Source organism: Ixodes scapularis, unplaced genomic scaffold, assembly GCF_016920785.2.
Source record: "Ixodes scapularis isolate PalLabHiFi unplaced genomic scaffold, ASM1692078v2 PGA_scaffold12__126_contigs__length_90152505, whole genome shotgun sequence".
In the NCBI taxonomy this organism is placed as follows: domain Eukaryota; kingdom Metazoa; phylum Arthropoda; class Arachnida; order Ixodida; family Ixodidae; genus Ixodes; species Ixodes scapularis.
In genome coordinates, this window is record NW_024609838.1 from 68,534,105 (window position 1) to 68,560,869 (window position 26,765).

Here is a 26,765-nt window from a genome sequence, read left to right on the forward strand (position 1 = left end):
ACAATTCTGCTGCCGGAAAAGGCACCTGGAACTTTATAGAGAGGATGCCTGGTCCGAAACTAGCGAATGAGTTCTGGTAAATGCGGGACGGCACTCTGCAAGCTCGGAATTCTCTTAACCTTTTGTACAAGTGAAAAGGTATGTATCTCATTCATATGATTTTCATGGGGCGCTTGAAAGCATCTGCGTGTGACCGTGACTGTACCTGACCGCAGAAAAATGAAGGAAAATGAGTTTTATTTCTGGCTATTCATATCTCGGAAATATTTAAAAAAAAAAGACATTTCAAGCTCTATTCCAGAAATGTTGGGCTTAGTGAGTATGGGCAATTACTTGTTATGGTGCGGTGAAGTATCATTCCCCACTAGTTGTGGCCGTGTTTCCTTCACTTAATTTGACTTCGTAGAATGCAAAATAATTTACTGGCTGTCCCGTAGTATTTCTACAGGTCTAACTTTATTTACTTGTTCCCAAGTCGAAAGAAAGCGCAGGTTATTTCAGCTATTCGCTTTCTTAGAATCTTCAGGCCGCCTCAACACCACTCCAGTTTCCCCGCTAATTTTAGGAGAGAGAATGATTTCAGATGATGTCACGTGACCCAAGCAGAAATTCGGTTTCCACGCCAGATTTAGGGGGAAATTCGGCTTCACATCATTTCAACTTCAGTAATTTTCTCGGCTAAATTTAGCGGGAAAGATTGACGTCACGTCGTTTTATGTCACGCGATCTAAATGCCAATTTAGTTTCCTCGCAAAATTTAGCAAAGAAAATGAGGTCCCATGAATGGATGTGTCAGGTGACCTACATAAAAATTCAGTTTACTCTCTTAATTTAGCGGGAAAATTGACATGTGACCAGCCGCGTCTCTTTCAGTTAGCTACACCCCTAATCGCTTAATTAGAAGGCAACAAAGTAAGTTCTGCCCGAATTTTTTTACACAGACTACTTCTTTTATGTCGAAACATGTATGAGATGGCACAACCCGTGATGTTTATTTATAATAATAATAATAATAATAATAATAATAATAATAATGCATTTTATTTCCATTAATGATACATCAATGAAGGAGACCATGGAAAAAAGCTCTGTCGAGAAAGCTTGAAGAGCCCATGGGCCCCTTATTGTCAAGCACGAATAGTAAGACCATACTCTTATAGTTTCAAATCTAAAAACACACCGCGAAGTTCACAGAAAGATATTTCTGCTATGTTATTTTTTTCCATCTAGCCAATTTAGTATTTTAGGGAGCGTGTACTTTAACACGTATACATTGTGCCCAAGCCTCAAGCTTAGTTAAAGCCATGTTAGCCCTGTCTATCAACCATGTCCGTTTGTACCTGAAAAAAACAAACACTAGTATCATCCGCATAGATGATGAATTTTGTCAGGGAGTTGATATTGATAATGTCATTTATGTAAATGTTGAAAAAGAAAGGTCCAAGTATGCTGCCTTGTGGGACTCCGGTGGTAATATCTTTGATTTCAGCATTATAACCAGCTATATTTACGTACTGTTTACGATGTTTCAAGTATGATACTACTAGTTTTAAAGGAGTTCCTCGAATACCATGGTATTCTAAATTTTTAAGAAGAATGTTGTGGTCGAAGTAATCAAACGCCTTCGTAAAGTCTCTAAATACACCTAGCGTTAAGTGCCCCCTCTCAAACTCGCAAAATTAATTCTTTTTGTCCAAGTAGTGCTTTCTCGGTCGCCTTATTTTTTCGGAACCCAAATTGAGAAGAACTCAATAAGTGATATTTATCAGAAAAACGTACGGTGCAATAATGCAATACTTTTACGATGCATTTTGAAAATGCCGCTAAAATTGAAAGTGGTCGATAACTGCTTATTTTATTTTAATTTCCCTTTTTAAAGAGCACAGTTACTTTAGCTATTTGCATATTCTTGGGGCATATACCGCTAGTTATGCTCAGATTAAAAATGTAAGTTAAGCAAGGGGATATAATATCTGAAACATATTTGAACGGTTTGATCTGGACATCGTTTGGGTCACAGCTGGTGCTGTTTTTCAACTGTGAAATAATGGAAACTACTTTAGCTTCATGAACTGGATGAAAAAACATAGAACTACTGTTTCGAGATTTTAGATATATGCAAGCATCTTCTGTTGTACTCATATTCCCCGGGTCTACAGAATAGTCATTGAAGGCATTTGCCAACGAACATTGGGCTGGCCGTGCGCCATTATGAAATATAGGGTCAGTTTGGCAGTGCGTCTCGGAACGAGCAAGTACCAAGCTTAATATATTCCATATACGGTTCGTGAGCCCAAAAGTTGCTTTAAAAGAATCATAGTGGTACCATGATCTTGCATTTCGTCTTTCCTTAGTTAATTGATTACGGTATGACTTGGATATTTTAAGGTTGACTGGGTCTCTTCGTTTGATAAAGTTGTCGTATAGGACATTTGTTATGTGAATATTACCTAGAGTATCTGGTGTAATCCAAGGCTTACGAATGTTCCGTGATATTTTAAGTTTCTTGTAGGGAAATTTCTGCTGGTAAAATTCTTTGAAAATATTGATAAAAGTATTATACGCCTCATTGACAGTTTCCATTCCATACACTGCACTACGACCCGTATTTGACAGTGTCCGTCTAAAACTCCCCAGACTGGCAGGTGTTATATATTGTAACTTAGCAGTTTGTTTCACTTTCGGCCTCTCTAAACTGTCTGCGTCTACGGATATGAATATTGGAAAGTGATCACTAAGATCGCATCTGACCACACCAGCTTTCACATTAATAGAAGAAAAATTCGTCAGAAATAAGTCGAGTAGTGTTTCTGAGTTTAAGGTAATCCTTGTAGGGCTCGTTATTACATTTATGCAGCCATTTAATTCAATAGCATTTTTTTAGTTCTCTTTGATGGGAATGATCAAATAACATATTCATGTTGAAGTCGCCTCCACATATTAGATTATACCCATTCGTGTTTGTAAACATTGGCATTCTTCCAGAAAAAAAACACCAGATTCTACTAAATTTAGGGGGGGGGGGGGGGACTTCAATTGGTGAATACTCGCGTGAAGTCTATTTTCTGCTAAAATTAGCGGGGAACCTGATTCCGCTAAATTTAACTGGGAACTTGAAGTGGTGCGTACGTCACGAGAGATACATTTTTCGTTAAATTTAGCGAAAAAATAGCTACATTAGAGGCGACATACTACATAGACATCTGCGATGAGTAGCTTAATACATTCTATTGCATTAAAATAGCAGTGACGTTTATCTCCAAAGTACCATATTGCATGAAACTCGGCATTTCCGGTGCGATCGTTTGAGGTGATTAGAAGACATTATACCGTTAATTCGGGAAGAGAAGGATCACTGTTTTTATCAATTTCCCCTCTAAATCTTGGCGGGAAAACTGAAGAAGTATCTGTCACATGATATTGATTTCCTAACAACTTTTTGCGGCGAGACTTAGTTGGTTACGCCGGTCAATTTAGATGGGAAATTAAGTTGGTGTGTGGGTCTCCTGACATCATAAAAGGTGACATGAAAGGTCCCGCTAAATCCAGCGGGGAAAGTGATTTAGAGCATAGGTCATGTGACGTCATGCTCCGCTATTTAATTTTTTATCGAAAAATTCAGCAGGGAATATAGGTTGGAGTATAAGTAACGCCATACTATTTTTCCTGCTAGATTTACTGGGCAAATTGTTGTGGATGTGTATAACGTATTTGCAGATTATGTGACGTCAATTTTCCTGCTAAATTTAGGGGTGAAACAGAATTGGTGCATAATTCACGTCACGCCAGGTAACGTGACATCAGTTACTCCGCCGACTTTGGAGGGGACGCCTATTTTGCTTGAAGATCATGTGACATCAAAATACGTGGCATCAACTCATGTCACGTGACCTAAGCACAAATTTTGTTTCCATGCCAAATTTAACTCTGAATGCACGGACGCACACAATTTCGGGATTTGGGGCTTACGTTAAAACGCAAGCTTTAAAACGCAATGTAACGACGCGTTATTCACGCTTGACTGGATCCGCTGGCGGTAACACAGACATAAAAACGGAAGAAATGCCATGATCTAACAACTTTTGAGAAGCCCGATCGGCCCCATATGGTCGCAGAATTTGGATATACCGCTCGAACTGTGAAACGGAGTGTAGGAACGGCGCATAAAAAAATCTATATATGAGCGCAAGCCAAGTAGCAGATGCCCCCTTGCTCCCCTTCACCAGGGATTATTATCGTCCTACTTGTCCAGCTCGCTTGCACCTTTGCGTAAATTGCCTTATTATTAGAATCTTAAAAAGCAGGCCGTTCACCCTTGTTGGTGTTAAACTGCTGGCAGCTGATCAAACACGTTTTGTCTACTGGCGTTTAACTCCTGGTCAGCGCAGTTGATTTAGCGCTCTACTGTAAAGGGGTGGTCCCTGGTTCGATACCAAGAACAGGATTATTTTTTTGGTCGCGCAACAGTCACCTAGCCGTGTCAGGAGATTTTTGATTTTCCTTTGTCGCTTTTGTTCTTCTTGTCAAGGGTTTATCGTCGTCATCCTTGTCCAGCTCCCCTTGCACCTTTGCATAATTGCATTATTATCATAATCTTAAAAAATGCAGGCCGTTCACCCTTGTTGGTGTTAGACTGGTGGCAGCTGATAAAACCCGCTTGCTCTCCTGACGTCTAACTCCTGATTAGCTCAATTGGTAGAGCGCTTCCCTAGAAATGAATTAGCCCTAGTCCGACCCCAGAACAAGGAAGATTTTTTAGATCGCGCAACAGTCACCTAGCCGTGTCAGGAGATTTTTGATTTTCCTTTGTCGCTTTTGTTCTTCTTGTCAAGGGTTTATCGTCGTCATCCTTGTCCAGCTCCCCTTGCACCTTTGCATAATTGCATTATTATCATAATCTTAAAAAATGCAGGCCGTTCTCCCTTGTTGGTGTTAGACTGGTGGCAGCTGATAAAACCCGCTTGCTCTCCTGACGTCTAACTCCTGATTAGCTCAATTGGTAGAGCGCTTCCCTAGAAATGAATTAGCCCTAGTTCGATCCCAGAACAAGGAAGATTTTTTAGATCGCGCAACAGTCACCTAGCCGTGTCAGGAGATTTTTGATTTTCCTTTGTCGCTTTTGTTCTTCTTGTCAAGGGTTTATCGTCGTCATCCTTGTCCAGCTCCCCTTGCACCTTTGCATAATTGCATTATTATCATAATCTTAAAAAATGCAGGCCGTTCACCCTTGTTGGTGTTAGACTGGTGGCAGCTGATAAAACCCGCTTGCTCTCCTGACGTCTAGCTCCTGATTAGCTCAATTGGTAGAGCGCTTCCCTAGAAATAAATTAGCCCTAGTTCGACCCCAGAACAAGGAAGATTTTTTAGATCGCGCAACAGTCACCTAGCCGTGTCAGGAGATTTTTGATTTTCCTTTGTCGCTTTTGTTCTTCTTGTCAAGGGTTTATCGTCGTCATCCTTGTCCAGCTCCCCTTGCACCTTTGCATAATTGCATTATTATCATAATCTTAAAAAATGCAGGCCGTTCACCCTTGTTGGTGTTAGACTGGTGGCAGCTGATAAAACCCGCTTGCTCTCCTGACGTCTAGCTCCTGATTAGCTCAATTGGTAGAGCGCTTCCCTAGAAATAAATTAGCCCTAGTTCGACCCCAGAACAAGGAAGATTTTTTAGATCGCGCAACAGTCACCTAGCCGTGTCAGGAGATTTTTGATTTTCCTTTGTCGCTTTTGTTCTTCTTGTCAAGGGTTTATCGTCGTCATCCTTGTCCAGCTCCCCTTGCACCTTTGCATAATTGCATTATTATCATAATCTTAAAAAATGCAGGCCGTTCACCCTTGTTGGTGTTAGACTGGTGGCAGCTGATAAAACCCGCTTGCTCTCCTGACGTCTAGCTCCTGATTAGCTCAATTGGTAGAGCGCTTCCCTAGAAATGAATTAGCCCTAGTTCGACCCCAGAACAAGGAAGATTTTTTAGATCGCGCAACAGTCACCTAGCCGTGTCAGGAGATTTTTGATTTTCCTTTGTCGCTTTTGTTCTTCTTGTCAAGGGTTTATCGTCGTCATCCTTGTCCAGCTCCCCTTGCACCTTTGCATAATTGCATTATTATCATAATCTTAAAAAATGCAGGCCGTTCACCCTTGTTGGTGTTAGACTGGTGGCAGCTGATAAAACCCGCTTGCTCTCCTGACGTCTAGCTCCTGATTAGCTCAATTGGTAGAGCGCTTCCCTAGAAATGAATTAGCCCTAGTTCGATCCCAGAACAAGGAAGATTTTTTAGATCGCGCAACAGTCACCTAGCCGTGTCAGGAGATTTTTGATTTTCCTTTGTCGCTTTTGTTCTTCTTGTCAAGGGTTTATCGTCGTCATCCTTGTCCAGCTCCCCTTGCACCTTTGCATAATTGCATTATTATCATAATCTTAAAAAATGCAGGCCGTTCACCCTTGTTGGTGTTAGACTGGTGGCAGCTGATAAAACCCGCTTGCTCTCCTGACGTCTAACTCCTGATTAGCTCAATTGGTAGAGCGCTTCCCTAGAAATGAATTAGCCCTAGTCCGACCCCAGAACAAGGAAGATTTTTTAGATCGCGCAACAGTCACCTAGCCGTGTCAGGAGATTTTTGATTTTCCTTTGTCGCTTTTGTTCTTCTTGTCAAGGGTTTATCGTCGTCATCCTTGTCCAGCTCCCCTTGCACCTTTGCATAATTGCATTATTATCATAATCTTAAAAAATGCAGGCCGTTCACCCTTGTTGGTGTTAGACTGGTGGCAGCTGATAAAACCCGCTTGCTCTCCTGACGTCTAGCTCCTGATTAGCTCAATTGGTAGAGCGCTTCCCTAGAAATAAATTAGCCCTAGTTCGACCCCAGAACAAGGAAGATTTTTTAGATCGCGCAACAGTCACCTAGCCGTGTCAGGAGATTTTTGATTTTCCTTTGTCGCTTTTGTTCTTCTTGTCAAGGGTTTATCGTCGTCATCCTTGTCCAGCTCCCCTTGCACCTTTGCATAATTGCATTATTATCATAATCTTAAAAAATGCAGGCCGTTCACCCTTGTTGGTGTTAGACTGGTGGCAGCTGATAAAACCCGCTTGCTCTCCTGACGTCTAGCTCCTGATTAGCTCAATTGGTAGAGCGCTTCCCTAGAAATGAATTAGCCCTAGTTCGACCCCAGAACAAGGAAGATTTTTTAGATCGCGCAACAGTCACCTAGCCGTGTCAGGAGATTTTTGATTTTCCTTTGTCGCTTTTGTTCTTCTTGTCAAGGGTTTATCGTCGTCATCCTTGTCCAGCTCCCCTTGCACCTTTGCATAATTGCATTATTATCATAATCTTAAAAAATGCAGGCCGTTCACCCTTGTTGGTGTTAGACTGGTGGCAGCTGATAAAACCCGCTTGCTCTCCTGACGTCTAGCTCCTGATTAGCTCAATTGGTAGAGCGCTTCCCTAGAAATGAATTAGCCCTAGTTCGATCCCAGAACAAGGAAGATTTTTTAGATCGCGCAACAGTCACCTAGCCGTGTCAGGAGATTTTTGATTTTCCTTTGTCGCTTTTGTTCTTCTTGTCAAGGGTTTATCGTCGTCATCCTTGTCCAGCTCCCCTTGCACCTTTGCATAATTGCATTATTATCATAATCTTAAAAAATGAAGGCCGTTCACCCTTGTTGGTGTTAGACTGGTGGCAGCTGATAAAACCCGCTTGCTCTCCTGACGCCTAACTCCTGATTAGCTCAATTGGTAGAGCGCTTCCCTAGAAATGAATTAGCCCTAGTCCGACCCCAGAACAAGGAAGATTTTTTAGATCGCGCAACAGTCACCTAGCCGTGTCAGGAGATTTTTGATTTTCCTTTGTCGCTTTTGTTCTTCCTGTCAAGGGTTTATCGTCGTCATCCTTGTCCAGCTCCCCTTGCACCTTTGCATAATTGCATTATTATCATAATCTTAAAAAATGCAGGCCGTTCTCCCTTGTTGGTGTTAGACTGGTGGCAGCTGATAAAACCCGCTTGCTCTCCTGACGTCTAACTCCTGATTAGCTCAATTGGTAGAGCGCTTCCCTAGAAATGAATTAGCAATAGTTCGATCCCAGAACAAGGAAGATTTTTTAAATCGCGCAACAGTCACCTAGCCGTGTCAGGAGATTTTTGATTTTCCTTTGTCGCTTTTGTTCTTCTTGTCAAGGGTTTATCGTCGTCATCCTTGTCCAGCTCCCCTTGCACCTTTGCATAATTGCATTATTATCATAATCTTAAAAAATGCAGGCCGTTCACCCTTGTTGGTGTTAGACTGGTGGCAGCTGATAAAACCCGCTTGCTCTCCTGACGTCTAGCTCCTGATTAGCTCAATTGGTAGAGCGCTTCCCTAGAAATAAATTAGCCCTAGTTCGACCCCAGAACAAGGAAGATTTTTTAGATCGCGCAACAGTCACCTAGCCGTGTCAGGAGATTTTTGATTTTCCTTTGTCGCTTTTGTTCTTCTTGTCAAGGGTTTATCGTCGTCATCCTTGTCCAGCTCCCCTTGCACCTTTGCATAATTGCATTATTATCATAATCTTAAAAAATGCAGGCCGTTCACCCTTGTTGGTGTTAGACTGGTGGCAGCTGATAAAACCCGCTTGCTCTCCTGACGTCTAGCTCCTGATTAGCTCAATTGGTAGAGCGCTTCCCTAGAAATAAATTAGCCCTAGTTCGACCCCAGAACAAGGAAGATTTTTTAGATCGCGCAACAGTCACCTAGCCGTGTCAGGAGATTTTTGATTTTCCTTTGTCGCTTTTGTTCTTCTTGTCAAGGGTTTATCGTCGTCATCCTTGTCCAGCTCCCCTTGCACCTTTGCATAATTGCATTATTATCATAATCTTAAAAAATGCAGGCCGTTCACCCTTGTTGGTGTTAGACTGGTGGCAGCTGATAAAACCCGCTTGCTCTCCTGACGTCTAGCTCCTGATTAGCTCAATTGGTAGAGCGCTTCCCTAGAAATGAATTAGCCCTAGTTCGACCCCAGAACAAGGAAGATTTTTTAGATCGCGCAACAGTCACCTAGCCGTGTCAGGAGATTTTTGATTTTCCTTTGTCGCTTTTGTTCTTCTTGTCAAGGGTTTATCGTCGTCATCCTTGTCCAGCTCCCCTTGCATTTTTGCATAATTGCATTATTATCATAATCTTAAAAAAATGCAGGCCGTTCACCCTTGTTGGTGTTAGACTGGTGGCAGCTGATAAAACCCGCTTGCTCTCCTGACGTCTAACTCCTGATTAGCTCAATTGGTAGAGCGCTTCCCTAGAAATGAATTAGCCCTAGTTCGACCCCAGAACAAGGAAGATTTTTTAGATCGCGCAACAGTCACCTAGCCGTGTCAGGAGATTTTTGATTTTCCTTTGTCGCTTTTGTTCTTCTTGTCAAGGGTTTATCGTCGTCATCCTTGTCCAGCTCCCCTTGCACCTTTGCATAATTGCATTATTATCATAATCTTAAAAAATGCAGGCCGTTCACCCTTGTTGGTGTTAGACTGGTGGCAGCTGATAAAACCCGCTTGCTCTCCTGACGTCTAGCTCCTGATTAGCTCAATTGGTAGAGCGCTTCCCTAGAAATAAATTAGCCCTAGTTCGACCCCAGAACAAGGAAGATTTTTTAGATCGCGCAACAGTCACCTAGCCGTGTCAGGAGATTTTTGATTTTCCTTTGTCGCTTTTGTTCTTCTTGTCAAGGGTTTATCGTCGTCATCCTTGTCCAGCTCCCCTTGCACCTTTGCATAATTGCATTATTATCATAATCTTAAAAAATGCAGGCCGTTCACCCTTGTTGGTGTTAGACTGGTGGCAGCTGATAAAACCCGCTTGCTCTCCTGACGTCTAGCTCCTGATTAGCTCAATTGGTAGAGCGCTTCCCTAGAAATAAATTAGCCCTAGTTCGACCCCAGAACAAGGAAGATTTTTTAGATCGCGCAACAGTCACCTAGCCGTGTCAGGAGATTTTTGATTTTCCTTTGTCGCTTTTGTTCTTCTTGTCAAGGGTTTATCGTCGTCATCCTTGTCCAGCTCCCCTTGCACCTTTGCATAATTGCATTATTATCATAATCTTAAAAAATGCAGGCCGTTCACCCTTGTTGGTGTTAGACTGGTGGCAGCTGATAAAACCCGCTTGCTCTCCTGACGTCTAGCTCCTGATTAGCTCAATTGGTAGAGCGCTTCGCTAGAAATGAATTAGCCCTAGTTCGACCCCAGAACAAGGAAGATTTTTTAGATCGCGCAACAGTCACCTAGCCGTGTCAGGAGATTTTTGATTTTCCTTTGTCGCTTTTGTTCTTCTTGTCAAGGGTTTATCGTCGTCATCCTTGTCCAGCTCCCCTTGCATTTTTGCATAATTGCATTATTATCATAATCTTAAAAAAATGCAGGCCGTTCACCCTTGTTGGTGTTAGACTGGTGGCAGCTGATAAAACCCGCTTGCTCTCCTGACGTCTAACTCCTGATTAGCTCAATTGGTAGAGCGCTTCCCTAGAAATGAATTAGCCCTAGTTCGACCCCAGAACAAGGAAGATTTTTTAGATCGCGCAACAGTCACCTAGCCGTGTCAGGAGATTTTTGATTTTCCTTTGTCGCTTTTGTTCTTCTTGTCAAGGGTTTATCGTCGTCATCCTTGTCCAGCTCCCCTTGCACCTTTGCATAATTGCATTATTATCATAATCTTAAAAAAATGCAGGCCGTTCACCCTTGTTGGTGTTAGACTGGTGGCAGCTGATAAAACCCGCTTGCTCTCCTGACGTCTAACTCCTGATTAGCTCAATTGGTAGAGCGCTTCCCTAGAAATGAATTAGCCCTAGTTCGACCCCAGAACAAGGAGGATTTTTTAGATCGCGCAACAGTCACCTAGCCGTGTCAGGAGATTTTTGATTTTCCTTTGTCGCTTTTGTTCTTCTTGTCAAGGGTTTATCGTCGTCATCCTTGTCCAGCTCCCCTTGCACCTTTGCATAATTGCATTATTATCATAATCTTAAAAAATGCAGGCCGTTCACCCTTGTTGGTGTTAGACTGGTGGCAGCTGATAAAACCCGCTTGCTCTCCTGACGTCTAACTCCTGATTAGCTCAATTGGTAGAGCCCTTCCCTAGAAATGAATTAGCCCTAGTTCGACCCCAGAACAAGGAAGATTTTTTAGATCGCGCACCAGTCACCTATAGCTGTGTTTGGAGGTTTGTGTTTGTCATTTGTACCCCTGTTCCTTTTCTTCAAGGTTTATTATCGTCATTCCTGTCCAGCTGGCTTGTACTTTTAAATTAAATGCATTCTTATCATTACCTTAAAGTGCAGGCCGTTTACCCTTGTTGGTGTTAGACTGGTTGCAGCTGATAAAACCCGCTTCCTCTACTGACGTCTAACTACTTGGTAGCTCGGTTGGCAGAGCGCTCCATTGGAAATGGAGAGGTCCCTGGTGCGGTACCTGGACCAGGTGGATTTTTTGATCGCGCACCAGTCAAATAGCTGTATTTAGTGATTGGTGTTTGTCATTTGTCCCCCGGTTCCTCTTGTCTATGTTTTATTTTCGCCATTCTTGCCCAGCTCGCTTGTACCTTTTCATTAATTGCAGTATTATCATAACCTTAAAATGTAGGCCGTTCACCCTTGTTGGTGTTAGACTGGTGGCAGCCGATAAAACCCGTTTGCTCTATTGGCGTCTAACTCCTGGTTAGCTCAGTTGGTAGAGCTCCTCACTGTAAATGGAGAGGTCTCTGGTTCGACGCCAGAACCAGGTGGAGTTCTTCGGTCGCGCATCAGTCACCTAGTTGTGTTTAGAGATTCGTGTTTGTCCCTTGTCCCTTTGTTCCTCTTCTCCAGGGTTTATTATCATCATTCTTGCCCAGCTCGCTTACACCTTTGCATTAATTACATTTTTATTATAACCATAACGGTGTGCTTTTGAAGCTGTGAGATTCATACCATCAGCTCGTAGTGTCGGCTGCGTCAAGATGTGAAGTTAAACGAAGTATAATGAAGTTTGTGGTTTAATAAGAAAGCGCGGCGCACGCGCTAATCATTTAAGTCTTATCTTTAATGCTTGAGACACGACCAACCCATGCTCCGTTTCACTTTATATCCACCTGCACCCGAGGCTGCAATCAGGTGGAACTAATCCAACACCGCGAAAAGTGCATGGTCGCGGTCCTCATCCAGCGTGTTCGTTTGCTATACAGCGGCTAAAACAAATCAGTCGCACTAAATGCGACACCATCTGGCGCTTTTTCTTTTTTTTTTTGTTCGCGATTGATCTAAATGATGATGGCAAACCGACAAAGACAAAGAGCGCTTTGACGGCGGATTCTCGCCGTCGTTTGACTGGCTACATTGGATCGCGGCAGCAGTCGTACTTAGTGTGGAACGATGTATAGGAGCAAAATGCTCCATCCAAAAGCGGTGGGAGGCTGCAAATCCGAGAAGCCGATAACGGCAATCAAGCTACGCCTAAAAGCAAACTGTCCTAGCCTCTTCGTGATCGATCCGATCAAAGTAGCTGAGATAGCCATGACAATGTCATTCGATACTGCGCGCACTTGTCTGGGACTCTTTTAGCCATTGACTGCGCATTGGCTTAAAGAGACATTGACAGGGTATTTATCCTCGCCTAGGTTTTTATTTGTACCCGAGATATGAGAGCCCAACTATCCTCAACAAAATTTCCGGCTGCAAGTTCGTTTTTTTTCCACCCGAAAACTGCCGATCGAGAACTGGCCAGTTGGATTCGCGCTCTCTCTTTTCCGTAGTCACGTGCCGTTTATTATAGTTTAGACACAACCATCAAAGATAATCAAAGTCGTGTGTCATCGAAGTCATCGAAGGAACACACTGAATACTAGAAATAGCCAAAAAATATGACACCCATATTTTTTTGTGGCTTCTAAAAATCTGCCAATACGTTGATTAAAAAAATATTGCGCAGTCACGTTACTTCCGGTATCTTTCTCCTTCTGTATATTTCTTTTTCCTCCTCAGTCTAGTTTCGGTCCTGGTTTTGAGCCGTTGCTTTTTTTTATTCTATTATAAATATATGTGACACTGCTGTAAAATATTGATTGGGTAGTCTTTTGATACCGTAATAAGTCGCCTGGCATAAAAAAAAAAAAAAGACGTTTAGGCACATTAATTTTTTTATTGTTGAACCAAAGCACAGAACGGCCCACCTGCTATCTTAAAACAATAAAAACGAGGATCAGAGCAAACAAAGATAAAAGAATTCGCGCAAGAGAACAAGGAAGAAGATGCGTTAACCATTCTTTTTCAGATGATTTCGTGACGTTCAGTATTGTCGTTTCTTTTCTTGTATATGCACTTGAAGAAAAAAATTAAACAGTCGTCTTCGAAAGTGGTGCGCAGCGGTGTTGTGAGAGATTGCAGGTGACTTTTAGATGAGGCGTCTGCTCGGGACTAAATGCGCAAAAACGCAATAAAAATTAATAGAGTTGCAGCTGCATCCCACGGCTTTGCTTTCCGTACCGTGGCGTGTAAGTTGCGCGATGAAATAACGGCGACATACTTCAGCGTCACTGCTGTTATGGACCTATTTTAGGATCAACTGTTTAAAAACGAGTCGCTGCAAAAGCGTGTTGCTCTAACGCAACTACGCTCACCACTGTAACAGCAGTAAGCAGTCAAAAGACAAAACAAAAAAGACAGAGTCACTGATACGTCATCACACAAAGCTTAGCATCTCCTCCACGCCGAAATGTGCAGATGTTATACTCCGTTTCATGTTAACTTGGCGAACTGGAGGCTACGGCCCCGTGACACAATAACAGCGTCGGAGTGAGGCACGTGACCAGACGTCACGGGACCATTGGTGTCACCAAGCCAAATGCGAGGAGGGAGGACCGGAGGAACCGGCTGTTGTCTGCTAGCCAAGAGTCGTCTGCTCCGAAACCAACCAATTTCGGATGAACATCCACCACTGCAAGATTTCCGTCCGCTAGAATAGCGAGCACTTCGGGAACAGTTCACGAGATCACCATGCGCTCAGTTTAGCTGCGAATCTGTGACGGGTGCTAATGCCGGGGCACAGTGCGGTGTTTTGAGCGAAGAACGGCTGAATACACGGCTGCGATCGCCGGCGATCGCCAACGGTCACGGCGCTACAAGGAGGAAAAAAAATCGAGCGGATACGGATGTGGCGTCACCTTTTCGGTTTAAATAAAATGGATACTCCTAAACTTGTGATTATTTATTCTTTACTCTTCATATCTTTCCCTTATAGATGGAATCGCGCGAGTTCAATTGTCGTTAAAAGAAAAGAAGCCTACGACTACCTTTGGTCGCGGAGGGATCTGTTGCTGTGGCGCTAATGAGGTCCCTGTGGCCCAGGGGGGTAAAGGTGGGTGAGGAGGAGTGGCGAATCTCGCGCGCCGACATCCTGGGTCCCGAGTGAAAGATCGCGAAAGAGAGCGACAGAACACGAGAGAAAGAAACCAATGTTGCCAGCTGAAGGACGACAGTCGCAATGGTAATCGCGAAGACTGAAAACTCTCAGCAATATAAACGGTGATAATTTAACGTTGCAAACTAAATTCTGAGCTATTCTAAGGTTTATAAAAAGCGGCATACTCATTACGCTGCATTAACTTCCCTTCTGTCGAAATCTTGAAAATCTAGTAGTTGCGCGGTTTCGTATTTCCGGGCGCGGGTGGATACGAAACTAAACCAGATAACCGAAGCCGGTTATCTGGTTTAGTTTAGTTGTTAAGTGTTGACGGGAGGCCGTGCATCTGCGTGCTATGCAAGAAGAAAGCTTTGAAAAAAACGCGAATATCTTTCCACCGGTAAGTTCGTGGATTGTTGAAGTTCATGAAACTGCTCAGATGATATACAGGGTGTTTTTTTTTTTATTCTTACACATTTGTATAAAAAAAAACCTGAAAGCTACACTAATGCGGTTTGTGCAGGTTGGTTAAACTGCCAGGCGGACGTTATGTGAGCGGCTAATCTTTGCGATAAGTTGGTTAATTAATTAAAATTCGTTAATTAACTTTTTAATTAGTGGAAATAGACATATGGTTCTAATTAGAAACTTGCTGAGCACCATCGAAAACCCCTAAATCAACTATTTTTAGCAGGATATAACGCCGGGGCAGCGTTTTGCGACGTTCTGTAAAAACGCTCTATTTGGACGCGTTTCATTTTTCGGTTTCTTATCGGAGCGCATTTACGCGCCCGCGATCCTGCTCCCCGGTGGTCGCGGCGCGAAGCCACCTCCTCGCCTCCCTCGTAGAATGGAGGGAAGTACGGCGCACGCGTGTTGCGCGTCTCAGCCACTGGGGAGCAGGACCGCGGGCGCGGTGATGCGCTCCGATAAGAAACCAAAATCTAGAAACGCGTCCAAATGGAGCGTTTTTACAGAACGCTGCAAAATGCTGCCCCGGCGTTATATCCTTCCAAAAATAGTTGATTTAGTGGTTTTCGATGATGCTCCACAAGTTTCTAATTGGAACCATAAGTCTATTTCCACTAATTAAAAATTTAATTAACGAATTTTAATTAATTAGCCAACTTATCGCAACGATTAGCTACTCACATAATGTCGGCCTGGCCGTATAACCCACCTACACAAACCGCATTAGTGTAGCTTTCACGGTATTTTTTAAACAAATGTGTAAGAATAAAAAAAAACACCCTGTATTTGTGAAATCGAAGGGAGTTGGTAACCATGTGGGACCCCGAGGGTGTGCCTGCATACTCCGCCGCTTGCGGCAGCAAGAATGCATGGGAAAATGGCGGACCTTTTCCTCTAGAGTTAGTATGTATGATCTCTATGCTGTGGCCTAGACCATGGAGTGTTATCACGTGCCTCGCTCCGGTGATCTTGTTGGGTGGAGGCCGCTGCCTCTACAGTTCGCCAAGTTATTGTGAAACGGAGTATAGAAACGCAGCGATACGGTAACGGCTTCAAGCAAAAAAACTGTATGATGCGTAGTCCGACGGAAGCGACACAATATATTCCGCTTCTCATAAAGACTGAGCGTAGCCAACGCTAGGATCCAATAGAGTCAATCAAACAGGGCTAAAAATGCATTGCCATGGGGCTCATAGTCTTTGTGCGTTCTACATGACAGCTCAACAAATCACCCGCCGAAGAAAGCGCCAGTTCACGGAGCATTCACTTCGCGTGAGTGGTTTAACGTGTGATAGCAAGGCAACAAAAACGGCGCGCTTTATGACGACGTGCTTTTAGCGCTGCTTTTAGCACCGGGTCGCAGCAGCGGCAGACCTAGTAGTTGGTGTGAAACAAGGCATAGACCACAGAGGTTATGCGCCTTAGGCTGTATGACAAATGTTAATTCTGAACCGCCATAAATCAACAAGGTTTATTTCGTTTTTCACTATTTTAAAAAGCACTCAAACATGATCACAACCTGCCAACTCCGCGATTGGGTATTTGACGACTTTGTCCGAGTCCAATTTTAATTAGGGTACTGTGAAGACACAAACACTGCGTTAGCAAAGACGGTTCAATCACTCATAGATCAGCAGCTCTCAAGTTTTCTGGATAGAAAAATTTATTTTTCGGTCGCGTTTCGGTTGTGAGTCATTACGCTCTCTGACGGTGGTCGCGGGCACTAAGGTGGCAGAATTTAATTGGTTGATAAACATTTTTGAGGAATAACAAAAACAAAATAACAGCAAGGAAGACATTCTTATCGTTTTGATAAGACGTCAAAAAGTCCGCGAGCTGCACTTTTCTGTTTATTATATAAACATTGGTTTAGTTCTTTCATGCGTTCTGTTGCCGCGGGTCGACAGAAACAATACAAAACAATACGAAACAAAAAACAGCTTTGTTTACTTTCTTTGAAAATACTACAATATAATGCCCACATAAGCCAATAACGGCTTGTGCGTGGGACGCCATAGGAGCCTCTGCTTTTTATTGAGAAGATAACTAAAAACAACGGAGCACACAAATATGAGTATAAATTACAGCATTTCCACCTCCTTTTACAGCTAATATTAATTCCTCTAACTTGAAAAATATATATGTAAAACACGTCCAATAATATCGAATTATTATTTACATACCATGAAGATAGTGGAATTGGCGACTTACAAGATAATTCTAATAAACGAGAAGAAAATATGAGCTTTTATAAGATGCGTTTTCGGGGATACTCTATTATCTACTCCTATTACATATTCTCCCGAATGACAAAGGATGAGGCGGCGAGTTAACTGGGGAAACTAAACGTTTAAGGGGGCGAACTTGTGCCCAAAATAAAAAAAAAAAGAACGTTAGCGTCACCGGCGTCGATGTCGGCGAAACAGAAAGGTCGAGCGCTAGGTGCGAACACTGACTGTGGCTTGCCACGCGGAGCCCCTTTTGTACACTCGTGGGCTTCTGGAACAATGGACGTAGAAGGTTCGAGCATCGAATTTTCTAGCATCAAATCAGCCAACACGGTTCTCGAATTTACAAGAACACCACATTATAAGGCCAAAAAAAATGTGTGCACCCACGGCCAGGAATCGAACCTCGGCTTTTTTCGTGAAAAGCAAGCGCGATGACCGTTAGGCCACGAGCGCGCTGCCTGCCTGGTCAGCTGCGCCGGCGGAAATGTCATGGGTCCTTTTTTTCCCAGTCCAATTATCCATTGTTTTGCCCGTTTGTTTCTATTCTGGCAGATTTTACTTTATGTAGCTCATCCAGGAATTTATTAAAAAGCTTAGGCATGTAATAATCCCTTGTGGCCTCTCTATATTTTGTGTTTATAAATGGTTCAACAAAAGTTTTATTCGGTCTTAATGCTCTGTGGCTGACATTTAAAAGCATATGTTTGTTCTTGAAAAAATGTTTTATAGTAGTATGATACTTAATTTGTTCTCTGAAACGTAACATTCCTTGCTCGTTATGCATATAGTCTGAGAGATCAGTTTCTTCGCTTCGATAACCAGTATCTCTAACTATACGTTTTTTAATCGATTCTAGCTTGTGTAGTAAATATTAAGGCCCAAAATATAAATATTTTGAGCATAAACGTGCTACCTGAAACCGATCAGTATGGTAATTTCGGAAGAAATAATGTGTCTTCCCTCGAATCGCAAAACTGTATAGTCTGTCCTTTAGTATATATATATCATAATTCATTGTTTCGAATGCCCTGATAAAATGTATGAATTAATCTAGAGCATAATTTCTGGTGCTCTTGTTTTCATTTTTATAATCAAAAAGGTCTTCTCGAAGGTCACTGGTTTCTATATGTTCCGTGAATCGATATTGCGTGTGAGTTAGTAGGCTATACTTTGCGACATAGCGCCGAAGTACTTCATTAATACATTTCCCATTATATAAATTACCACCGAAAGGGTGTATACTGGTCTATAATTTAGGAATATATTTTTCACCTATCTTTTTTATTGACCGAACAACGAATGTTTTAGGCTTGTTGGGGATCATGCCGCCAGAAAATATACGGTTGAACAACTCTAATAATACGAGTTTTATTATAGTGATGTGATATTTAATCTCTCTTGCCCTAATTTTATTCAAGCTTGTTGCCTCTTAGTCTTTAAATGTTTTACAATTTCAATTAGACCATTTTCATTCATATCGGGAAAAAATATTGAATCTCTATTTTTATATCATTGAATTGCCTTTCTGTTGTCGCAGACTATAGAGTTTCGAATGTCTGCACATATTCTGTATAAAACTATTCTCTAGTAACTCTAAGTCGTGTTTAAGACCGAAGTTTGTTTAAATAATGTGTTCAGTCGTTTTTTTTTTTTGTTTTTTTTTATCGTTGTAACAGTTGGGTTACGAAATACTAGCATTGTGCTGTATCTTTTGTTGGAGAGAGTTTATACCCATAATAATTTATTTTTGTTAATATTATTAATGATGTAACTTTATTCCTAATTATTCTGTGTTTTTTTGTACTTCTTAATATTATAAAATCGTTTCAGTATTTGCCAAGCTTTCTTTTTTTTTTTTTAATTAGGTCACCAAGTTCATTAGTTTTGCATTGATTTTGTAGCTTACGTTTTTTTCTACTGCATCTTTGAGTTGACGTTGTATTAGGAATTTGTAATATTCGTAATATTTTTAAATCTTTGAATATACAAACAATATTATCATATAAATTTTCCGGAGTCTGTTCTTCGCCGACACATTGTCTTCCGCGCTTCCATTCTTTAGACCGTACATGTACATGATCTATACACGACTGTGCTATTTTCCCGCCTAATATCTCTTCTATTGTGTATTAATATATTACCGACTACAGTTCCGCTTATCAACTACCCTGACTTGTGCATAATTAAACAGTGCAGCGTCACTTTATGCTTATGCATATACCTTGGTGTTCCTTTTTTAAAAAAAAAACATTAGCATGGAATCAACACGTCGACAGCATAATCAACACCTCACTAGTTTTTTCACTAGTTTTTTATTTCTTTTTTTTTAGGTCGCGTCTGTATCTGGCCGCCACATTAACTAAATTACTGGCTTATAAAACAATAATTTGAGCTGATCTAGACTATGCAAACATGATATTGCCACATGCGTTGACGAGCGAGCGCGTGCGTGGCCGAGCTGTTAGAGCGTAATCTACTTTTATTCATTCTTTCTACTAGGCGTTCTCGTAAGTTCGAGAACATTCTCGTCTGAACGAGTTACGAGTGTTCTACGAACCGAAAGCTCTAGGCCGAATGTTCCAGAAACACACGCGTGTACAAATGGTGCTCCACGTGGGGAGTCGAAGTAAGTCTCACCCCAGCACTCGATGCTACTGTCACGCCGATATCGACGCCTGCGACGCTAGCCTTTCTCTCTGTTGTTATGGGCAACAGTTCTCCCCATTAAATATTTAGTTTGTTTCAGTTTTCGTCACCTCATCAATTGTTATTCATGACAATATGGCATTTCGTCAAAATTGCTCAACTTCTAAATTTGAGTTTTTTCAAAAGAAGGCTGCCCGGTCCATACTAAAAGGATTTCTCGCCTGAAAGTAGTGTCTCCACTTTAAAATTGATTGTTGGCCGTCCTGTATAATCTAACAGGCGCAAAATCAATCCAATGTGTTCCTTCCATGCAATGTACTACAGTTAACTCATACTTCAGAAACACATTTTGCCAGTCTGCCCATTATGTTTTTCTCGAATGGGTAATTCACGAAAACTTCAACAATTTCGCTTTCAAATTAATTATTTTTAATTTTATCCCCTCATACTGTTGATTACAGCATGGAATGATTGCCAGACCAGATGGTTACTAACAGAAATCACGGGCCATTTAAAGAAGTCTGCGGACGTCTCCATCTTGAGTAGAATGTGTAGGATTGCGTTTGTTTTATTTTCCTCGTTATTTCCTTTTTCTGTTAAGTTAAATATAACTTCGATGTAACGTGTTAACCTGGTTTCGCATCTTGTTCTTTGATTATTATCTATGACGTGTTCATCTTCTTATGAATGTATTCTACCGATCAATCCCCTCATGCAATGCGTCCTTAAGAGACGCCTCAGAGGTAAATAAATGAAAATAAATACAAGCCCTCCATGGTCGGGTCTTAAGAACGCACTAGCGCCCCCTGGCCGAGCACAACAGGCCTAGTACGAGGGCAAGGATATACATTAGTGAAAGTCATTGCCTGTATAGAAGGGGGGGGGGGGGGGGGGGGGCGGGCGAAAATCCAACGTATTTGAAGGTTAAATAAACAACTTTAGTAGGCCATAATCTAGAGTGACGCTTTGCTCGCGGGAGCTCGTGCCGTCACTTTGAAGCAAGGATAGAGCACGCGCCCGATTGACCCGCTTTGGGCAGCGTGCGATCTACAAAAACTATTTTAAAAGCACCAGAAATGAACAGACAAGGGACGTAATAACGAACGTCATAAAGCTCACCTTTAACTGAAGTTCAGTAAGAGAAGAAACACATATGCCGTGAGATCTAAAGCTATGTGACTTAAGAAACGACAATTATCGAAAGCTTTTCGATCCACTTGAAACAATTCAAAATATGCCCCCTTGATGGAGACATTAAAGTATTGTTCGCGCTGTTTTTAATTTTTCAACATGCAAAACCAACTCGCCACACTCTTTACCCTATTGCAATACCCCTGAAAAGGTTATGAAAGGAGCGCTGCCACATTTGCCTTCATTACACTTTCATATTAAAAAAAAAAAGTCTTTGAGCATCCCTCGCCTTTTTGTTCTTAATCCGAGTGAAATAATTAAAATATCAAGCTTTGGGACATAATCATATCTGTTACAATGCACTCCCAGATTGCTCAAGAGCGACAATCCACTAACAGATTTTGTTACCTGAGTCTTTAATTTATACGGCGGCCCGGTCGGCCTATGCATACAGTGGCAAAAAAAAAAATCTTACACAACCTTTTTTGACAACCCTCTGTATCAGATAATAGTGCCAGCAACTTTGCACGAGCAGACATAAAGGAGCGCGCGCTAGAAAAAAAAAAAAAAAGCTATTATTTCTGGCATCGATTATGAACGCCTCATTCTCCTACATTATTTCAGAAGTGGGATGAAAGGCTAGTTACAGCACACAACATCAAGACATACCAACCACCACAGGAATCGTTGCAACTTGACAACAACGCGGCGGAGTCCTGGAGAAGGATCAAGCAGCGTGTTGAGCTTTACCAGCGAGCAACGGAACCACCGAAACCTCGAAGTAAGCAACAGAACGCCGCTACATTTCTGCATATCACAGGCCAGGATGCAATCGACGTGTTTAAAACGTTAATTTGTCACCGGAAGACCGAAATGACTGATAGGCTTCTCAAGTCATTGTAAAAGTACTGCCTAGCCAAATGCAGCGAAACGTACGAGCGCTACGTGTCTCGAACGCGGCGCCAAGCACCAGGCGAGCCGTTTGTACAGTATTTGTTTACAGACTTTCAACCGAAAGCGAAGGCGTGTAATTTCGCAGATCTGAAAGTCTTTCTGCTACGAGATCAGATTGTTTAAGGAATTATTTAAATATATAAAGTAGCGCATAACAAGACAGGGACATTAAGTAAGAAGAACAAGCCTTAACGTTCAACTATGTTTACGCACTAAAAAGAAAAGCATATATAAGTACGCAAAGCGGCAACACAAAAAGCTGTCAAGTCGGTATATCATCATGCAAAAACTGAAATTTCTAGAAATGAAGTGCATTATATAACTCACAACGAAGGAGATCATCGAAAAGTTACCTCGAGTCTTTTCCCGTTAGGATACCCGAAAAAACTTGCACGGATGGGGGCCCTCAATTTTCTTCGGTTGAATACAAGGAGATCGCTACTCGTTATAATTTTCGGCATACTGTGTCAAGTTCTGATGCGGCGAGAACTCAGAACATTGCTTCTTGACTTCACGGTGTCTCTGACGTCTTCTGTGCGAAAGCACAAGCAGAATGAGGCCGAAGGAAGACACCTAGCTTCACTTCAGCGGGGAGACATTTAACTGATCCTTAGGACTGGAAGATGGGAGAAAAAAGCAAAAGTACCATATTTCGGAGCCGTAAAGGTTTTATGCGGTACAGACTGGGGACGACCGCATGTTACGCCGTAACCGAAAACATCTCCGAAATTCACCTGAAGGGTCCTTCTCCATCAACGACAACAACTCGGAGAGCAAGGGCAGTGATTCCTCTCTATTCCGGAGGGACGCAACGCAGCCACACGCACAGTAAGAGCCCTCCCAAACCCCAACGTCACAGGGCCTTCCAGTTTTACCAGACCTTGAGCAGGGGTCGACAGTTCGTCAGTCCAGCAGGTGGAGAAATCTACCACAACGTCTCACCCATGTGCAAGGCTTCCAGCAGATTTCTAAATAATCTAAAGCAAGTACTGTGCGTTCAAAGTGCGATTCCTGCGTACTGTATATATTTATAAGTTATTTCTTTTTGGTTTTAATTTTCAGTTGTTATTTTTTTTTGTTTTTATTGTTTCTCTTCAAATGAAAGGAGGTGTGTCTGATAATAACGCCAGCAACCCTGCACGTGCAGACACTTCATGTCTGCACGCGAGGAGCAAGAAACAAAAGAAGTTCTTGCTCCTCGCGTGAATGCCTTATTTTGATACACCCTCAAGATACGTTGTCATATGTGTCTTCTGACATGGCCCGCCATCCCTTTATCGCACGTTACCACGTCCCAGCCATCCAAATAATCGATCACATTTTTGAGGTGCTGGGAGGTATCAGGGGGGGGGGGGGGGGTGAACAAGGTATCATCTCTAGTATAATGTTAGGATGCACGCAGGCAGCAAGACAGAGAAATGCCTAGCTAGCTAGAAATGCGCTCAGCTTTGGCCTACTAAGGTTTTACTCCAAGGCGTAAGTTAGGGTTAAAGTACTCTTCTCAGGCGTTTCTATGGTTTTCTGTTGACCGCCACTTTGTCGCTAAGGTGCCAGAAATTAGTTAAAAATGGCAGATATCAGGCAAACTACCCGCAGTGAAACATAATTATGGAACTTGTTCGTCAATTTTGGCCCAAACGAGCCAGATGACAGCCAAAGAACCAGGCAGTGAAACCTAACTACTGCCCCTGTTTCACAGTTTAGGGCCGAAGCGCTCAGAATCTGGCCAAATAATATCGAATTTGGCTATACCTTGGCTTTCTGGAGATTTCAGGGCTCCAAATTCTCAGACAAAACATTTTGGCCCAGAAAGCTGTGCTACCTAGGTATGGTCTCTGAATTCCCGTCATCTTCCACCCCTCCGCCGTCAAATTAGCCCTTGTTTAATCACCTGAAACTATCTGCTAACTCTTGAACGCTAAGAGGATATCCTTCTCAGTTAATTTTGAGTGACACAAATCAAATCTTTACTCTGAGCTTCTCCTTAGAAACCACAAAGATATAAAAACTAAAGTAAAAAGCCACAGATTTAGAAACTCTAATAGAGCTTCAATGGGATCTTCCTTAACGAGACTCAGCTCCGACGGACTACTCTAAAATTATATATTAAACATTTTTAACACAAAACCAACTCTTTCCGAACTTTCCTTCAAACGAAATAAATACGGTTTGGCATTCACATACACAAAAAGCACAAGTGACGTATGTATCTTAGATCAAACTCGCTTTTATTGTCATTATATCCACTTCGCAAGAATCTAATTACACACTTCCACTCCAAACATGCATTCACTGCATCTGTTGCTTTACATGGAAAACATCCTAGGTGGATGGAAACGTAATAATTGCAACGCCTACTTAATTCTTGAACTTTACTATTCCGTATGTTTCAATAGCGTCTTCAGCCCTATTAATTTTAACTACATATGGTATTCAATAAAAAGTATTTCAACGTAAAAACATTCTGCATCAAACTGCCTAGGGCTAGAATTTTTCAGAAATTCAATCACTCTGAACTGCTCTCCATAAACAAATTACGTATATGTAGCAAAAAGAAAAAAGTTTGGCTGAATCGCCGAAGCATAACTAAATGAAGCACTTTTGAAGACCGTCAACGAACGACAACACATAATGTAGTGGTCATAACAAGTCCTGAAATTTTCAGCGATGAAAAGTAGTTAGCTTTAATATTAAGAAGGGTGAATAAAGAGTCAGAAAATATTACTCAATACATACCTGACTCAAATTATTTTACGGTGGCTCATAAATTGATCCGGTATATTTTGTTTCTTATGTCATGGTCAGGGCAGTGGGAACATTGTTGACCATTATATGTTATGTCACCTTTTCGTGTTTAATGTCGTAATTTATATAATTTTAAAATATCGTGTTATTTTAAATTACGCACACAATTTGATGCTATTCAAGCGCTCCCGTGCCTGAATTTCTGGAGAAGGTAATAGCCAAGTGCATAAACACAAATCTGACACATGATTGTGTTATCAAGATGATTTTTAAATGCAGGAATATCTTCGTCCAGCTAAGATCAGACATGTTGCGGCCATGGATAAACACAAGACTTCTCTATTTGAAGATTCATTATTTTCTCATCTTTGCTGGTGAGTACAAGGGCTGAAATACAAGTATTGTTAATCACAGCCTGTAATTTTTTTAAATATGGAGGAATTCGGCTTTCTGTATGTACAGTGCGACTTAACGCCACCACTTGAACACCCGACTTTCGTGGAGCTGCGCTATCCTGGCGGAAGCCGTTTCAACTAGTCGGTCACATAAAGGCCATTCCACATCCCCGAACCAGGCCACCGTTAAGGGCGCCTGACTCTGCGAATCATAAACTCATTTCGACAGAATCTTTTTTTTTTTTTGCGCGTTTTGTCAGCAATTTTAAGATTGCGTGTCGTGAAGTCCGTATATATGTAATCTATATAACTGATGCCAGAAAATATCTCAGTGCATTTATGCGTTTAGATTAGCAGAAGCAAAGCGCCGGAGAGATTACGAATTTATTCTTCATTAAAGCTTATTGTTTAATCAAGCAATCGCAAGCAATCGATACAATCTCGGTTTGACGCAGCAACTTGCCCAATGTGATTTCTCGCCCTTACGAAGGCGGATCTTGAGTACGGCCGAAATGTTTTGTTATTATATTGTCATTTGATCGGTTTTCCAGATACTGTTGTAGACTCTTTTAGTAAATATTCTGTTTTTGTTTTTTGTTGAACACAAGTATATTCGCAAATGCTTGATGACTATAACTCGAACCTGCACCTGAAGATATGTCCCTGTGTGTCGGTTCCATTTCTCGCAGCCAAGCATTTTCGTTCATTCAATGTTTTGTTTTTTAGATACAGATCTTTTGTGTAAAACAAAATAAGCATATCTCATTTCAGGTGAAATATTAACGTAGTTAGAGACCTCCCATCTGCCGCATTTGTAAATTGTGGTATAGTTTTGCCATTATTTGGGGACACACGTATCAAACTAAGTTCGTGGTGACCCAATTTCGTCGCATCATGTCGAATTTGGCGCATACAAGACAATCGCGGAACCTTGTTTACGTGAACGCCACACCAGCTTGCGGCCGCGTAAAATACACAGGGAAGCGCCACTTCTTCGTATAAACAAAAAAACTATGCCCACGTAGGCATTGTCTAACTACTTGCGACCCGCAATGAGCGTGCAAAAGTTTTTTTTTTTTTTTAATCAACCTCCTTACTTATTGAGACACGACTACATTTTACTACTAGATTGGTTAGTGTCGCGTGTAGGCACCATTTGTTTCAATCAAGTTGTCTTCGAAGTGATTCCTACAAATTGCGCACGAGTGCGTCCGCAGCCGATGATGGCTGACTCCAGGGTCCTCATAGCGGAGTCGGCGAGATTACTCCGAGACAAACGCTTCTTGAGGATTCCCTAGACATTTTTGAATATGTTCAAGTCAGCGTTTCCGGAGTGATCCAGGGGCTTCTTCACAGTGTCAGCCTGGTGCACAGGACTACGGTCATGTTGCAGCAAAAACAAGCCGTCTGGGTAAGATCCGTCCAGCAGAAGAGGCAGCAACACTTGACCAGTAATGTCCGTGTACAGTAGTGAGCCGAAACTGCCTACCAGTCTGTGGAGGGGACACAGACCTGCGCTTTTCACAGCACTTAATATGCTTACGGTGCATCTACCACTGGCCGCTCCTTGCAGCACATACTTGGCATCGTATCTGCAAATATTTATACTATGATGATCAATCATCACAATAAAAAAGGGATAATGAAATGAGTTTTTAGTGTTATTGAGGTAGTAAATAGACAATTCATTTAAAACCTTTATCTGCAATAGGCCGACCGCCAGACACGCAGCTGGTATCTGATAAGCTACAAAAGCTCACTTCATCTGTGAACACCAGTTGGGTCAATTCTTCATTTGTC

The 26,765-nt window shown here is 42.0% G+C and overlaps 1 protein-coding gene across 1 annotated transcript in view; it reads left to right on the top strand.

The window, feature by feature from the left end:
* Positions 1–25,753, top strand: part of LOC115328216 — a 57,992-nt gene extending 32,239 nt beyond the window's left edge. The window contains exon 3 of the mRNA XM_042289232.1: positions 25,737–25,753. Within this exon, the coding sequence (XP_042145166.1) occupies positions 25,737–25,753 (17 nt within the window). The remainder of the gene's footprint in view (positions 1–25,736) is intronic.
* Positions 25,754–26,765: the final 1,012 nt, after the last annotated feature.